Genomic DNA, 18,510 nt, shown 5'->3' with positions numbered 1-18,510 from the left:
TTTTTTAAATACGTGCCAATTAAAATGGTGTCAATTACCGGAGGAGAATGAAGGGCAGAATAAGTATTCGAATTCTTACTCCATCTAGTTCTTTAATTCAATATATACTCATTTATCATTAAAAATTGCTAAAAATGTAGTAGTAAAATAAAAAATCAGTATCCAAATTTATTGGTAGGGGCCAAACGGAAAATTTCCAAATTTCCCATGAACTTAACGCTGTTTGTTCTGTGGTTATATTTTCCAAGAAGATACCAGAAGTTCTAATAATTCAGCTACCTCGGAGTTCTTCTTGATCGAGTGTTTTTCAATTTTGGATGAAAAATTAAACCGTTTTGCGCTGATTGAAAATATCTGAATGGGTTGTTTATTAAATCAAGAAAAGTCGATTGCAAGGGTTTGATTCATCATCTCATTTGAAGAAAGTGGAGAGAGATACATAAAGCTGCTGTCTTGAAATTTGTTCGACGCATATGGAGAAAAGCTTCTCGATTTCAGCTTGATACTTTCTGGCTAATTGAAAGAAAATAGAATTAGGGTTTCGCTTGAATCTGATTGAAGATCTTGCATAATTGGGAAAGATTGAATTTTGGGGGCCATGGCAGTGGGATGGAGTGTGACACTCTGGATGGCAAGAATGGTGTGGTTTGCATTGTCTGGTTGGGTGGTTTCTTGCTTGACTGTTGCCGATGAATTGGCCGGCTCTCTGCGCTCTGGAGACATCGGCCCGTTCCATGTCGGTTAATTCGCAGGCTATTGTTCAGAAACAGAGTTTATCGTTTGCAAGGATCTGGTTTCCCTAAATAGAGTTTAATAGAGTGCTTTTTTGTCATAGTTTATGTTGATTGTGCGAGTAGCAAATTTGTGGTACTTTGTTTTGAGTATACGTTAATCAGATGTTGGAATGTGATGTTTGATTAAGGATTGTTAATTGTTAATGCCTTAATGGTTAAATTGAACTACATTTTCACTTATCTTGTTCATTGCAAAAGACAAAATTGTTGATGATTTTACTAATTCAGTCCTGGAACTAATATGCAAAACTATTGTGCAATCTATCTTGTGGAATATAGTTTCATTTCCTTTTTTATTGCTCATTTGATTTTGAATTTCCAATTGATGTTTAAGGATGCATTCTCCTTGACTGTTAATGATAAAGCTCAGAAACTTCGAGTTGATTGAGATCTCGAACTTGTCCTCTAGTCTTAGGAAGATTGAGACTAGAAGATTGAAGGCATGATAAGTTTGAGTTTCAATGATCATAATTGATATCTGCTATATCAGTAAAGATGGTTGCGACTATACTGTTTATCATCCATAATTTAGCTTCGACAGCCAAGTGAAAATGGAGAATTTGCAGTTAAACTTTTCCATTCTAAAAGTGGAAACTTCTGTTTCATTTTCAGGTCTAATCATGCTGTTCAGAAACCCCTTGCTTTTTGCTTATCCTATTCCGTGTATCGTTATGTGCATAGAGGATTTTGTGCTTTTGGCTAGTTCTGGTGATTGTTAGAATAGTTGATCCTCTTTATATCAAGGATATGTCATTTGTCAGTATGGAGGCTCTCAGTATAAGTGTCAATATTTGGGATATAGTAAAAACCATGTATACTTTTTCTCATTATATATGTTTCATAATTGGTCTATTTATTATAGTTTCCAAGTCTACATCCGGAGGAGCTCAATCTAGTGTTGTTAGCTACTAATGTTTCTTAATTTTTGTATTTTATTTTTTATAGTTGAGAAATGATAAGAATGGAGGTCTTGCCCAAGTTAGTAGTTAAGAATTCTCTACTGTAAATGCTGACCTTTATTGAGTTTGATATGCATAAATTTAAAGTTGTGTCGTGGGTTTTTTAAAAATCCTATCGGAAAAAGGGCGTTTTGATTCGTTTGGTTGCAAATTATAGAAACTGAACTGAATTTGATATATTTCTGGATAAGTTATTCTATTGGAACCTAACCAATTGCACTTTTATGTATCAATATATATTCATCTTTTATTTCTTTGATTGATGTTAATTTTATTATGATTTTTTTTGGCAGTGTAAAAAAGTTCAATTTGAGGGTAACTTTGGTCCGTTTGGTCGGCCATTTTTACAAATTTTGATTAGTTTGGTTTTAAATCAAGCCTAACTAATGGTCTTTGGTCATCAATGACTCACCATACAAAGGATTGTTGACTTGTCAAAGTCCACACACTCTCTATCTAATTGCATTAAGCTTTCTGCTTTCTTATTCATAAACTTGTTGAAAGAATTCTGCAATTTGGAGAATCATGGCAGAAACATTCTTGTTCAACATCACTGAGAGTGCTCTTTCCAAACTTTCATCCCTTGCTGCTGAGCAGATCAGTCTGGTTTGGAACTTCAGATCTGAGGTGAGGAGGCTCCACAACACTCTCTCCACCATCAAAGCAGTGATCTTGGATGCAGAAGAGCAGCAGTTGAAGAATCACGAGGTCCGGGACTGGCTCCAAAAGCTCAAGGATGCTGTCTGCAACATCGATGATTTGCTGGATGATCTCACCATACAATATCCTCCGCAGAGAGACATGGATATCTTGAACAAGGTAACAGGATTCTTTTCTGGATGGAATTCTGTTGTATTTAGATTCAAGATTGGTCATAGAATAAGAGGCCTGAGGCAAAAACTAGATGAGATTGCAGCTGATAGGAGCAAGTTTCATTTCACTGAGAAAGCTCATATGATATTCATGGATAACAATGTGAGAGAGCAAACCCACTCTTATGTAAGAGCTTCAGACATCATTGGTAGGGAACGTGATAAAGAAAGCATCATACAGATGCTCCTGACCTCAAACAACAATAATGATGATGATCATCTTGATGTTATTCCTATAGTTGGGATCGGAGGTCTTGGAAAAACTACGGTTGTCAAGTTGGCGTATAATGATGAACGAGTGATTCAAAGGTTCGGTCTTCGAATGTGGGTTTCTTCCTTCTCTGAGCATTTCACTATAGGCAAAACTGTCGAGAAAATCCTGAAATCTGCCACTGGTGAGAGCTTCGGGCATCTTGATATGGACCAGATGCAGCGTCGTCTGGCTGGTGTGTTGAATGGCATGAGGTATTTGCTTGTGTTGGATGATGTGTGGAATCTTGACCGGATCAAGTGGATGGATTTGAGGGAGCTGCTGATGAACTGCAGCTCGGGGAGTAAGATCATTGTGACGACTCGAAGCAAGGCTGTAGCCGTGGTTACAAGTACTGGAGACGCTTATAATCTGACTGGCCTCTCAGATGGTGACTGCCTCTCTTTGTTTCTAAAATGTGCTTTTAGAGAAGGTGGTGATCAGCCTCCCAATCTAGTGGCAATCGGGAGGGAGATCGTGGGGAAGTGTGGAGGAGTTCCACTTGCTGTCAAGACGTTGGGGAGCTTGCTCTATATGAATAGAGACGAGCACGAATGGTTACGTATCAGGAACAATGATATATGGGAGATTGATCAGCAGCAAAGTGACATTCTGCCTATTCTTAGGCTCAGTTATGAGCAGTTGCCTTCCCATTTGAGGCAGTGTTTCGCGTATTGCTCCATGTTGCCTAAGGGTGTTGAGATTCCCAGAGAGACGTTCATCAACCTTTGGATCGCTCAAGGCTTCGTGCACTCAGACAATGCGGATAGGCAGGTTGAAGATGTTGGGAATCACTACTTCAATGAGTTGTTGTCAAGATTTTGCTTTCAAGAAGTGGCGTATGCATTTGATGGGGAGATCTTAGTTTGTAAGATCCACAACCTCGTCCACGATCTTGCACAGTCTGTAGCAGGGGTCGAGTATGGCAAGAAAGCCGTTTCTGATAGGGTTCGCCATATTTTTCTCCAAGAGGAGGATTATCAGCCAGGAAAAGAAGAGCCTAAAGCACTGCTTGGATTGAGAAATGTGAGGTCTTTTAGGTGTGCGTTCAAGGCTAGGTCTCCGGATAAGGCCTTTGTCCGCGCCATTGCAACAAGCTTCAAACGCCTGCGCGTCTTGATCTTGATCTCACTGCAGCTCGAGGAGCTGCCTAGCTCTATAGGCAACTTGAAGAGACTAAGGTATCTCGACCTCAGCCAAAGCAGCAATCTCAAATCTCTTCCGTCTTCATTCTGCAAGCTGGTGAATCTGCAGACACTGAACCTCATCAACTGCGAAAGCCTTCGAGATCTGCCCAAATATCTCTTGCATTTGATCAGCATCAACACTCTGTACCTAACTTGCCAGAAGATGTCTTTGGGAAAGAAAAGGTACCACAGCTTCAGCTCTCTAACGTTCTTACTGCTTTACAACTGTGACTTTGTGCAGTTACCATCAGGGCTCGAAAACCTCACTTGTATTCGTGTACTACGTATATATGACTGCCCGAGATTAGCTACTCTTCCAGATAGCATCAAGCATCTGGTTTCTCTAGAGAAGCTGTGGGTCTGGAACTGTGAAGAGCTCGATTTTGGCGAGGGAGACGGCGTTCAAGGGCTGACCAGCCTCGAGTCATTGCTCTTGATGGGGCTGCCCAGGTTGGCCAGTCTTCCGTTGGGGCTTACAAAGAATGTCGGTAGAACACTCAAATTTCTACGAATCGCAAACTGCGTTGGTTTTACAGAACTGCCAGAGTGGGTCCTGAGCTTCGGTTTGCTTCAAAGGCTGTATGTTGAAGATTGTCCAAATTTAGTGATGCTTCCAAGCCTTACCCATACTCATATTGCAAAGGTGCATGTTAGTGGTTGTCCTAATATCCATTAACCTTCCACAGTTTTTCAATCAAACTGCATCTAAGCCACTGCTGGTCTGAGAGATTCTTGAGTATTTGTGATGGAATTTGAGAATTTTGAATATGATTTGTAATAGTAGTACTAATTTATATAGAAATTGCATCAAGTCAAAGACCATAAAAGGAAAAGAATCACAACACTATGGAATACAATAAAGTGGGACATATAGAGATTTTTTCCACATCGGATTCATAGCAAATACATACCAAGTGTAAAGGATGCAAGAATATATATATATATATATAGGTGTGTGATAAAATACAAACTCTGTAAAATACAAATTATACAAACTATGTCACCGGAGTGTACAAATTCTGTCACCGGAGTGTACAAATTATGTCAACGGAATGTACAAATTCTGTCACCGGGGGTCGATGTCAACGGAATGTACAAATTATGTCACCGGGGGATGTACGGAGTGTACAAATTCTGTCGACGGGGTGTCCAAATTCTGATTTTTCGATGTCAAAATGTTGACATTAGAAAAATCTCTTATATTAACCGTTGATTAATTGTATTAAGTCTGGTGTACAAATTCTGTCACCGGAGTGTACAAATTATGTCAACGGAATGTACAAATTCTGTCACCGGGGGTCGATGTCAACGGAATGTACAAATTATGTCACCGGGGGATGTACGGAGTGTACAAATTCTGTCGACGGGGTGTCCAAATTCTGATTTTTCGATGTCAAAATGTTGACATTAGAAAAATCTCTTATATTAACCGTTGATTAATTGTATTAAGTGGGTATGATTAAAGTTTGTATAGTTTGTATTTTAGAGAGTTTGTATTTGATCACACCCCTCTATATATATATATATATATATATATATATATATATATATATATATATATATATATATATATATATATATATATATATATAGGTTAGTGATCAAGATATAACTAATCTTAAGTGTATAACTAGAGAACAAATCTCAGCCACTCATCTTAATACTCCAAATTAATCCTATGGCTTAAATAAACTTTCAGATTTTTATGAAAAAAAACTTGTCCAAGGGCATTTTGGGAATTCAATACATCAATGTGAATTCATGAATAACATATAATCATCGTGAAATCCATGCGCCGCGCTAGCTGTCTCTGTGGCGGAGCTGCCGCAGGCTCCGCCCACTCCGACGCCTTCTTAGACGGCTCCGGCGGCTGCACCTCCGCCGTCGGTGGTGATCTCGTCGACTTCTTCGGCTCCGGTGCTGTATGCATCGTCCGTCGGTGGCTGTACCTCTACGTCGGACTCACCGGGATCAGCGTCGGCGGGAAATCTTTGAGGATCCAGCGCGGCGCGTTTGCGATTGGGCTAAGCCGACAACCAATCCGATCACCAAACCAGCTACGAAGGACATGTGGAAGAAAATGAGCTAGCTCAGCAGCGTTTGATTTATGAATTCGAAGCTGGTAGTGAGAGAGTGAGTAATGTGGATGGGGACTTGATTCTGACTGTCTTCAACGTTTTCTAATTTAATGGCGGATTATAGTTTGGGATTAGTTATTTTTCTGTAGGCTTTTCGCTTCTAATTCTGCCGTTGCAATCATGCTAAGGCAAGAAGTTAAAACAAGAGGCAAATCATTTATTTCCACATGCCTAGTTTTCAACCTGAAGTTTCAAAGTTCTGGTCTTATTTTATCCTTTAAATATTAAATCCACAACTATTTGTCTATTGAGCAATCAATAGGCCGAACATTTTTAAATTATTTATAATTGTGGAAAATAGTGTTTAGCAATCAATCGGCCGAACTTTGCAATTCTCTTAAATTAGTAGACTTTCTTGGTTTATTATTTTTTAATTGTAAAGAAGGAAATACTAATAATTGTTATTTACAAAACACATCACTCTGAGCATGATTTTACTTCACTGTTGTTTACAAAACACATCACTCTTATTCTGATTTTACTTCACTCTTGTTCACAAAACACTTCACTCTTGTTCACAAAACACTTCACTCTTGTTCAGAAAACACTTCACTCTTGTTCGCAAAACACTTCACTCTTGTTCAGAAAACACTTCACTCTTGTTCACAAAACACATCACTCTTATTCTGATTTTACTTCACTCTTGTTCACAAAACACGTCACTCTTATTCTGATTTTACTTCACTCTTGTTCAGAAAACACTTCACTCTTGTTCAGAAAACACTTCACTCTTGTTTACAAAACACATCACTCTTATTCCGATTTTACTTCACTCTTGTTTACAAAAACAAATCACTCTTTTACTTCACTCTTATTTACAAAACACATCACTCTTATTGTTAATTTACTTCACTCTTGTTTACAAAACACGTCATTCTTATTGTGATTTTACTTCACTCTTGTTTACAAAACACATCACTCTTATTCTGATTTTACTTTACTCTTGTTTACAAAACACATCACTCTTATTCTGATTTTACTTCACTCTTGTTTACAAATTACATCACTCTTATTCTTATTTTACTTCACTTTTGTTTACAAAACACAAAGAACAACACATAAATATGAAGTGATCTAATTCCAAACTCAAGCACCATCAAGATTCAAGAAATCAAATTCTCATAATAGTAGTGATCAAAAATATATGCCAGTGCAGCAAACACAAAATTGAAGCAAATTAAGTGCATTATTTAGCAACAATTATCCAAAACTGAAACTCTAATCAACAAAAATCAATGATTTCTGTGAGCATGGAAGTAGAATATGACAGCAGCAGCAGTGGCAATGGCTGTGACCATCCACCTCCTTCCACCGCCGATCTCCCTAATCACCATCTCCTTCTCATCAAAGCACATCTGCATTTCCTACTCCGCCAAATCTTCCGATTCTAATTTCTCCACAATCCTTTCCAAAACCTGGATTCGGTCATCTCTAGCATCCAATTCCACCATCAGCGACGCCTTTTTCCTCCAATTCAGCGTCCGATTCCTGCAGAACGTGACGACGGCGACGCCAACATTGACCAGAAGGTTGAATCGCGCGAATTTTGCAGAAGAGAGAAGAAAAGGTTGAATCGCACAATGAGGTTGAATCTCCTGCCGCCGCTGCGACAACGGCGGGTACAAGGCGGTGATGAGGATGGAGAAGAGAAGAAGAGGAGATGAATTCTAATTTGCCGACGTATCCTATTTTTGGATATGCAATGACCATTATACCCCTGCCTTGTTATTATGGAGTAAATTTGTGATTGAGGGAACTAATTTCCCCTTAAATTCGAAAATTAATACTAGCCCTTGATTTTCTTGATCTTGTGGCTATGATTTGTTCTCTAGTTATTTGGTTAAGGGGCATTTGCCATAGATCACTACTCTATATAGGATTGTATATATATATATAGGGGAGCGTTATTCTCATATTCATCCCTTAGATCCTTTATTCTTCTTAATATGGGCCGTTAGATCTCATTCATCAACGGTCCAGATGATCTGCATTATTACACTATAATGGTGCATTATTAGTCGGTGTGCATTATTCAACTGAAAATCTGCATTATTAAATGACACGTGGCACCAATCTAACCGTCGGATGACAAAATTGTGGGGCTGAGATTAAAAAGAACAAAGAACAAAAGATACAAAAAGGAAATGAATACATCCCTATATATATATATATATATATATATATATATATATATATATATATATATATATATATATATATATATATATATAGAGTCTCATTATCCACAAATCCACTCTTAAAGACCGAACCACCGAACCATACCAAATTAAGGCTTTTAGATCTAGTTTTTTATGGATGAGATACACAAATTTATAAATTATTTTAGCCTTCATCACGAGCCTATTTTAATTCATCCGAAGGTAAATAAGTCATACTAACATGTTACGATAATTTAACTTCATTCCAGAACATATTACTTCATTCCAGTAGGTTTTTACTTCATTCCAATAGGATTATTACTTCATTCCAGTACGTAAATGCGGTTTTGCCGTCGCGTGCCATTCTTCTCTCTACATTATCTATCACCACCTCCACGGTGTTGATATGGTTTAATAAACACATGGAATAATGTAATAAATTATTGTAATGAAGTATGTGTAGAAGCATTTGAAGTCCTACTGGAATGAAATAAAAATCTTATCCAATGAAGTAATAACGTTTCTGAATGAAGTAATAAATCCACTTGAATAAATTGCATTTTTAAATGTGAATCAAGTAAAAACCCACGTCAATGAATTTGAATGAAGCATATGTTGAATCATTTCAAAACCTACTGGAAGCAAGTAAAAACATGTTGTAGTTTCAAGGTGTTACGTACGGAATGAAGTAATAAACCTATACGATGAAGTAAAATGGGCTTGTAAAGAAGCCGAAAAAAATTTACACATCAACACATCTCATCAAAAAAACTAGATCTAATGGCCAAGATTTGGTCTCTAGTTCGGTCTTTAAAATTGTTTCGACATTGATCACAACTATATATATATATAATCACGTCTTAAATAATCTTTTGAGGTATTTAACATTTTCTCTATATTTTAAACTTATTGACAGATGATAGTACTATAAAAGTCGTAATACAAAAGTTTGTGGTAACTGGTAAATACATATGCTACTACTACAACTATTTATTAATTTCTCTATGCGAAGAGGAATCTTTTTTGTCAAAGAACTTAAATATAGAGTATTTAGATAATCTAGTTTCCTTACAAAAGAATATCTATTCAAACATTCTTGCAGATTGGTCATAAATTATTGAAAGAATATATGTGACTTTAAAATACATGTATCATTTTTTAAGCTGGGAGATCGATTATCCAATCTATGTTCATGCATTTGCTACTTTCGCTTGTGGTTGGTAAGCCGAATTTTCTCATTAATGCTACCCACCACATGCCATTTTTTTATTTAATTACTAAAATTCATCGATCTAAATTTATATTGATAAACTTTATATATTTTGAAACGGACATAAACTGCATTATTTGAATAGCTCTGATCGTTACAAATTCAACTTCTACCCTAATCTTCTTTACTATAACATGTTAAAATTCGTCAAATAAAATAATAGTAGTAGTAATATGTAAACATTTGTAAACATGGATAATTTTAAGATGAGTCTTATTATTTAATTAATTATATAATGCATAGCTCATTTGATTCAGCTAATACGATAAAAATGTGATTTTTTTTAATCTAATTTTTTATTGACAAATTGAAAAAAATAAAAATGAATTGAATTCAATTGATATTTTAATCTTAATAATAAAATCGAATCTTGACTAAACACAATTCAAATCACGATAAAATTCATTGTCGGCAGCGGGCGAGAAACACGACTCAAAATCAGCTTGAGATCACCATCAACTACCTTGGACGTCGCGTCGCCACATCTCCAATTGGAAGACGAAAACCTACACTAGAGGTGGGTTAGGCTAAGTCCACGATAAAGTGATAGTAAAAAAAAGATGGCAAAGACTAACAAATGAACAAGAGATAAGAGGAAGGAGTGGAGTTAGGGTTCGTTGGAGTTAAAATCGCACACCTAACCTAGGTCCATTGGCATCGCCCCCCGATGGGCTTGGGATGATAGGTGGGCAGTTGATGGGGAAGATTCTATTTGAAATTTTTTATTAAAAGATTCTGATATTAATAGTAGTTTAAATTACACATATTTAGTGTCTCCTATTGAAACAATGTGCATCTTTTAAGAATACGAATAACTACTCAAGGACAAAGCTATCATTCGGCAATTAACAACTACCTATACTAGCAACAACAAAGCTATCAACGGAAAATAGAATCCCCAAAAGTAATTGTTACAGAAAAACAAATGAAAATAGAAGATCTATAGCAGCAAATTCGTATACGAATTTCTTTTCTTTTATTTCCCGGAAATAAATGGTAAAATGAAAAAAAAGGATTATATATTTATATATGAAAAATTCAATAATCATATTTGCTGCACGTCCATCATTCTAGTGAAGTCCTCGAAGCACACGAACCCATCCCCGTTTCTATCTACCCCTCTTATCATGCGCCGGCACTCCTCTAACGTGCACCCCGCGTCGCCGATCGCCTTAAAAACCTCGAGGAGCTCCTCCGCCGTAATCCTCCCGTCGCGATCCGAATCGAAGATATCGAACGTTTCTCTCATCTCGCCGTCACACGCGGGCGGCGCGAACGCCGAGCTGATTGCGTAGAATTCCTCGAGGCTGATGCAACCGTCGCCGTCGCTGTCCACCTCGTTCAGCATTAGCTTCAGCTCCTCCTGGCTCGGCGGCTCGGCTCCGATCCGGAGCAGAAGCCGCTCGAGCTCCTCCTTCTCGATTTTACCGTCGCCGTCGCGATCGATCATCTCGAAGGCCTGTTTCAGCTCCAGGTGAAGGTCGAAGGAGATCTCCGGCCACTCGCCGCAGGAGGTGGAGGGGAGCACGCTGTTGGGCGTGGTGGAGCCGATCGGCTTCTTAAACACGTCCTCCGACGAGGAGGAGGAAGACGACGTCGCCTGAGAGCTGAACGAGGGCGGATCGGTGTCGGATCTGGAGACGGAAGGGTATTTCCTGGTCTTGAAGAGCTTGTGGATTTTGGCGAGCTTCATGGCGGAGTAATCGGTGTTGGTGATAGTCCAAAAGCGCTAGTACGTAGAGACGATGCGATAATAGAGATGAATTGAGAGAAGTTTGAGGTGTGATGGCTGAGAGTAGTATGAAGGAGGTTTAAATGGAGGGAGGGTGTAGGAAGCCATAGCGAGCTTCCACGAAGCTTCGTAGAGTAGAGTAGAGTAGAGTAGAGTAGAGTTAGAGAGAGAGAGCTCTGGATTTTGATGAATTGAAGTGGTTTGATGATATAGTGTGATTTGATAGTCTTTGACATCGACTAATTAACGATTGAGTACTAATTTACTAATTACTTATACAAGTTATATTTTTTTTGATAAACCTCTTCTCAATTAATAATATTTTTGCTATTATTTTTCATTCTATTTCTATTCTATTTTAATAATTATTCATTAAAATTCATATTATATCTAAAATTACTATTCCTATATGCCAAAAAAGTATTTATTTAAACGTCATAAATTTAAAAAGCAGCGTCAATAAAGAATCAGTTATTTTAAGTGTAAAGTACGATTTTTTCTTATTTCAAAACTAACTACTATCATTAGAGCATCAAAGGCGCCCGTTCCGACGGAATTCCGATCGGCGTGCCGAAATTCTGCGGCGGACGTCTGTCATTGTGCATGGTATGCACGGATACGGAATTCTGCCGAGGACACCGCAGTTCCGCGGCGTTACGCGGAATTCCGTAGCGACGGGCGTGCGGAAGTCCGCCATTGCGTTGACTCCCACGGACGTCTTCGCGGAATTCTCGTTTATTGCATTAAATTTTTAAAAAAAATTTCTATGTATACGGTTTTTTGTTCAGCTTCAGAACGATATTATTGAAGAAGTTTGGCAGCGGAGGGGTCGTCGTTGATGTAGTTTTTAATTATTGAAATGTTTTTTAATTTGGTGAAATGTGCTTTTCTTTTTTTATATTTAATGGAATTTTTTTCCCTATTTGTGTCGAAATTTTAATTCCGGAAATTGTTTAATTTGTGAATTTGTGGTTTTTTTAATTGTGGGAAGTCCTTCGGAAAGTCCTTGGGGATGTCCGCCACTGTGCAGTGGGAAGTCCTTATGACGTGACAGTGCAGTGGGAAGTCCGTATGACGTGGCAGGAGATGTTTTTGGGAATTCCGCGCCACTGCCGATGCTCTTATAATAAATTGTTATAAGAAAAATACTCCCTCTGTCCCACATTTAGAGTAACAATTAGTTATGGCACGGGTTTTAAGAAATTGGTGGAGTGTGTATTTAATGAAGTGAGAAGGTAGAGTGTGTAATAAATGAAGTGAGTAGGTGGAAAGTGAGATAGGTTGACTTTTTTTAGTTTAAAATTGTTTCTTCTTTCACTTTATTTAATTTTGGTTGTTTAAATAAGTTAGACTTATTATTTTTAATTTTACACCTTGGTTACTCTATTTCCTTTACATAGGACAAAATTAAATTTTAAACTAAAATTTGAACAATGAGCAATCCCCTAATTTTCAGCCATCACATCAACACAAATTTGAAGAGGGAATTCATTCCATTTTCATTTACTCAAACCTCCAAATTAAGGAGGGAAAAATAATTTACAATCCCATGGAGGGAAAAATCCAACATCAAAATAAAGGTAATCTACCTCTATAAATACATTCACTCCACATTTACACCAACAATTGCCAATTCCACCTACCTACACACCAACCAAAAGGTATTTATATGTAAATTACCCTCAGAGCAATTTCATCATAGGGGAATGGAAATGGATCAAGATATGGAGCAACAGATGGAGCAGGAGAATATTCAGGATGCAGAACTGGAGCCAGGCCGAGACAAGGCCTGAAGTTGAGCAGCCAAATGAAGAACCATATTGTACAGTTCCTACAACAGCAATGCCAAGCTGGAGCACTGCCACATGGTTCATTTCAAGTGGCAGCCAATAGATTCAAAGTGCACAGAATTACAGTGAGCCGATTATGGGGGATAGCCAAGCAGCAAATGTCAGATGGGCAGCCTGTTATCATGAGGGGCAGAGCATCAGGATATAAAAAGAAAACAGGTAAAGTACATTTTGATGATGAAAAGTTCAAACAATTGTCTTTTCTTGAGAGATCTTGCTATAGAAAGCTTGCATGTAAAATGGGTGTTAGCAAGACAACAGTTGGTAGATGGGCAAAGAGTCACCTGATAAGGCCACATACAAATGCCATAAAACCAGCACTCACTGAAGCAAACAAAATCAGTAGAATGAGATGGTGTCTTACTCATATTCAGCCAGCTTTGGATGAAGGAAAGCTTCTTTATCATGCTATGCACAATGCAGTTCATATTGATGAGAAATGGTTTTACATGACAAAAGCTTCAGACAGATACTACCTGTTGCCGGATGAGGATGAGCCTTACAGGTCTTGCAAGTCAAAAAGATTTATCACAAAGGTGATGTTCATGTGTGCTGTAAGTAGGCCACAGATTGGCACAGATGGTCAGACCATCTTTGATGGTAAAATAGGCATATTCCCATTCACAGAACAAGTTCCAGCCAAAAGGAAGTCCAAGAATAGGCCAAGAGGGACATTAGAGACTAAATCTATTCCATCAGTTAACAAGGAAACAATAAGAGAATGTCTCTTGAATCAGGTATGGATATTTTTATCCCCTCACCTGCCTATCAGACATTGATAATGTCATCATTTAGCATTTTTTACATTGATTCATTCATCAAAGGCTGCAATTTTGCAAATCAGATCCAACAAACCAATAAAAGGCTGCATTTTTGCAAATCAGAGCCTCCAAACCTTCAAAGGGGTGGCTAGGTTCACAAAAACACAACCTATCAGACATTGATATTGTCATCATTTAGAATTTTTTACATTGATTCATTCATGATGCACAGATTATTCCAGCAATCAAGGCAAAGTGGCCAGCCAATGCAAGCAAGGATATCTATATCCAACAAGATAATGCCAAACCTCACCTAAGATCTTTTGACTCACAATTTGATGAGCTTGCAAGTTCAGATGGATTTAAGTTCCATCTAATCAGCCAACCAGCCAACTCCCCAGACACCAATGTATTGGACCTAGGCTTTTTTAGGGCCATTCAATCACTACAATATGATAAAGTAGCAACCAACATAGATGAATTACTGGGTAATGTCAGGAGTTCTTTTGAGGAACTCACACCACAAACTCTGAACAATGTTTTTTTAACATTGCAAAGCTGCCTCAGTAAGATCCTTGAAGTGCATGGAGGCAATAACTACAAAATACCCCACTTGAACAAGGAAAGGCTGAGAAGAACAGTGGGGCTTCCTACATCCCTAGAAGTTGGGGAGAATTTAGTCAAAGAGAGCTTGGAGTATCTGCTACTACCTCAGAATGATGTGGGTGCCTCATATGACATAGGGCATCTAATGAATGTTTTCCAGCTCTAAATAATCCACTTGGATCTTAGGGTTTACAGTATAAGCATCAAAGTAGTTTGGTGTTTAGGATGTAAACTTGTTTTTTTGGTTATAGCCTACATTTTGGGTTAGGTTTAATAGGCTGATTTATGTGGAATGGTAACTAAGCCTGCTTGTAAATCTATAGACTACATTTTGTATGTATTCAAAGGCTGTAATTTTGCAAATCAGAGCCTCCAAACCATCAAAGGGGTGGCTAGGTTCACAAAAAAACAACAAATACAGAGACATCATAGCTGAGCATGCATAACTCTCAGAAAAATATCATCATAGAGGAGCAACATTGCAAATCAGACCCAACAAACCAAACAAAGGCTGCAATTTTGCAAATCAGAGCCTCCAAACCATCAAAGGGGTGGCTAGGTTCACAAAAACACAACCAATACAGAGACATCATAGCTGAGCATGCATAACTCTCAGAACAACATCATCACAGAGGTACAAATTTGCAAATCAAAGCCTCCAAACCATCAAAGGAGTGGCTAAGTTCACAAAAACCAACCAATCCAGTCAATAAACAGATAATCAGATGTTATTCATCACAAAAACTTCATCATATGACATCAAACAAGATCAATTCATGCCAAAACAGCCTCCAAACCAAGCAAAGGGGTGGCTCAGAATTGAGAAAATACCCACAGTTTAGATGAGATCTTTCATGCCAGGCAACAAAATAAGCAGCATAGCTTTCTCATTCTCGGTGTACTCCACCTTTGATGAAGAAGCTAGTTGAGGTCCAGATTCGTCACAGGGGAGGGACGGTTCAGACCCGTCAAAGCCCTCAGACGGTGGCTGGATTTCAGATCCGTCGAAGAAACAAGCCGGTGGGGGAAGCTCAGATTCATGGACGACCTCAGACCCATCAACGCCCGCAAACCATCTCCGATGTCCAGATCGGTGGTAACAATCGACCACACGGTCGATTTCCCACCGTTCAATCACTTCCGGTGGTGTATCAGGGACTATTAGGGTTTCGGGAGGTGCATCGAAAGATAGCACGGATTCACACTCCGACAATGGATCCCAACCTTCCGCCATGAGAAGCGAATAGAGAGAGACGGGAATGGTGGAGTGATAATAGTAGGAGCCGATTAGGGGTCCAACAATTTAGATCGGCGATTGGAGTAGGAGGCGATTAAGGTTCGGGAATGGGGGAGACGGGAAATGGTGGAGAGCGAGAGATAGATGAAAGTCAAATGAGGGGGGTTGGGGGTGGGGTGGGGGGTTATGTTTTTTGTTTTTTATTTTGGGTTTATTTTTGTGTTTATAATGGCATTTGAGTGTAATTTTGTTGAATAATAGGGTAAATTTCTATGTCCAAAAATGGAAAATTGTAAATGTAACTCTAAAACTGGGACGGACTTTTTTGGCAAAATGTCACTCTAAAACTGGGACGGAGGGAGTAGTTAATAGTGCGAGTGACTAATTATAGTCTTGATTATTGTATCCAAAAGAGTTAATATGGTAAACTCACGATTATGATTTTTTGTGAGTGTGAATATAGATAAAATGCTCAATTCACGACTATGAAATGTCTTGATCATGAATCAAAATTAGGTCATCCACAATGGGGCGCCCTAAGGCGTGCCCTATGGTGCGCCCGTCATTAGTTTTATCCTCATACCCCCACCTGCAGTGGGGCGCCCTATATATATTTTTTAATTGAATATTTAAATAACTTCAAAAATTGGGAAAAAACTTCATTTCATTTATAAAAATTAATACATTACAATACGAATTAAAAAAATACGCAAACTCAGCGACGGTGGTTACGGGCCCACACTTCTTCAATCATGTCGTTCATGAGCTGAGCATGGTCTTGTTGGTTGCGCATTGAGGCCTGTCTAGATAGAACCTCATTGAAGCCCGGAGGTAATCCTTTAGCGAGGGGCTCGGTCGCCGTGCTGGACGAGCTAGATGCACCGTCATCATCGTTCCACTCGGTGATGCTCCCACCTTCATGCTCGACTATCATGTTGTGCATGATTATGCACGCATACATGACATCGGCGATGACTTCCTTGAACCAAAGACGAGCCGGCCCTTTCACAATTGCCCACCGTGCTTGGAGCACACCAAATGCCCGCTCGACATCCTTCCGCGCCGACTCCTGCTTTTGCGCAAATAAAACCCTCTTCTCACCAATTGGGCAGCTGATCGTCTTCACAAAAACAGGCCACCGTGGGTATATGTCATCGGCCAAGTAGTACCCCATGTGGTATTGACGCCTATTGGCAGTGAACTCGATGGTCGGGTCGTTGCCATTGCATTGCTCGGTGAAGAGGGTGGATGAGTTAAGGACATTAATGTCGTTGTTCGACCCGGCTACGCCGAAGTAAGCATGCCAGATCCAGAGCCGATGGTCGGCGACGGCTTCGAGGATCATCGTCGGGTGGCTGCCCTTGTATCCACTAGTGAATTGGCCTCTCCATGCCGTCGGACAATTCTTCCACTGGCAATGCATACAGTCGATGCACCCTAGCATCCCAGGAAAGTCGTGCGTCGTCTCGTGCATCTTCATCAGGCCCTGGCAATCAGTGGCAGTCGGCTTGCGCAAATATGTGTCGTCGTAGGCCTCCACAACTCCCCTACAAAATCTCCTCAGGCACTCCCGGCCTGTTGTATCCCCCGACGTGGAGGTACTGGTCGAAGATGTCCGTCGTGGTGCCGTAGGTCAACTGACGGATTGCAGCCGTGCACTTTTGCAACGGTGTAAGATCGGGTCTGCCAATGTCGTCTTCCCAATACGTCATGTATTCATCACGTGATGACAACGTCCGGACAATGCTGAGAAAAAGGTAATGGGGCATTCTAAACTGGCGGCGGAAAACAGTCGGTCCCCACCGTGGTTGATCGGCAAAATAGTCTGCAACCAGACGTTAGTGAGCTGCCGCGTGGTCACGTCAGACAGACATTCGATGTCGAATAGGCCTGTGGATCTGCTCTGCCGCTGCCGCCGCCGCCGCCTCCTCGCGCTGCATTTCGACTAAGCATCCCACCATGGCCTCTTCAACGGCTGCATCTAAGGCTTCCGAGGTCGAACTACCTGACTCCGAGGAACTAGAACTAGTGGTGTCGTCGTCGTGGTTCATTTTGGTATGCGAAAGAGGTATAAATGTGAGAGATGAGCGAAATGAGAGGGACTAGATGTTCGTATGAACAAGTGAATGAGAAACGAGGTTTAAATAGACAAAATTCGGAAAAAAAAAATTAAAAACGCGTGTCATCGTCCGCGTCCATCGTCCGCCTAGCCCACAATGGGGCGCATGATGGCGCGGACAATAAGCCATCGTCCGCGCCCATCGTTCGCCTAGCCCACAATGGGGCGCCCAATGGCGCGGACGATAGGCCATCGTCCGCGCTTCTTCCGCTGACGATGCATCGGGCGTGGGCGTAGGGCGCGGACGATGGCGGGCACCCACAAATGAAGGCATCGTCCGCGCCCGAGGACGATGGCCGCCATCGGGCGCCCCACTGTGGGTGCCCTTATAAGCAAAATATATGGTATGTAGGCCTACAAAGTTTCTTCATTTTGAGTAGTAATCAAAGATTCAAAATATAATCTAGTCAGTCGTCACGAATAATAAACTTATGATTATGATTTATGGATTATATTAATACTAAGGGTAAAATTGTCAAACTAAGTATATTTCATTTGTCATCGTGTTTGGCATATTTATCATCACAATAGCATAATAAATTACATATTATATCAGTTAGTACTACTATTTTATAC

General features: G+C 39.7%; 3 protein-coding genes across 3 annotated transcripts; 2 read left to right on the top strand and 1 right to left on the bottom strand.

The window, feature by feature from the left end:
* The first annotated feature begins 752 nt into the window (after positions 1 to 752).
* LOC121752532 (putative disease resistance protein RGA3) lies at positions 753 to 4,968 on the top strand. The gene has a single exon (XM_042147658.1). It carries the CDS (start codon positions 2,279 to 2,281, stop codon positions 4,736 to 4,738), a length of 2,460 nt encoding a protein of 819 aa, XP_042003592.1. The 5' UTR covers positions 753 to 2,278; the 3' UTR covers positions 4,739 to 4,968.
* Positions 4,969 to 10,586: 5,618 nt separating this feature from the next.
* LOC121750275 (probable calcium-binding protein CML35) lies at positions 10,587 to 11,543 on the bottom strand. The gene has a single exon (XM_042144788.1). The coding sequence runs from the start codon at positions 11,320 to 11,322 to the stop codon at positions 10,675 to 10,677; it is 648 nt and encodes a 215-aa protein (XP_042000722.1). The 5' UTR covers positions 11,323 to 11,543; the 3' UTR covers positions 10,587 to 10,674.
* Positions 11,544 to 13,168: 1,625 nt separating this feature from the next.
* Positions 13,169 to 14,744, top strand: LOC121752686. The gene is made up of 2 exons (XM_042147793.1): positions 13,169 to 13,948; positions 14,205 to 14,744. Exons 1-2 carry the CDS (start codon positions 13,169 to 13,171, stop codon positions 14,742 to 14,744), a joined length of 1,320 nt encoding a protein of 439 aa, XP_042003727.1.
* Positions 14,745 to 18,510: the final 3,766 nt, after the last annotated feature.

This window comes from Salvia splendens, chromosome 10 (genome assembly GCF_004379255.2).
Source record: "Salvia splendens isolate huo1 chromosome 10, SspV2, whole genome shotgun sequence".
Classification (NCBI taxonomy): domain Eukaryota; kingdom Viridiplantae; phylum Streptophyta; class Magnoliopsida; order Lamiales; family Lamiaceae; genus Salvia; species Salvia splendens.
The sequence above is the reverse complement of the archived record's forward strand: the minus strand, read 5'-3'. Positions and strand labels throughout refer to the sequence as shown.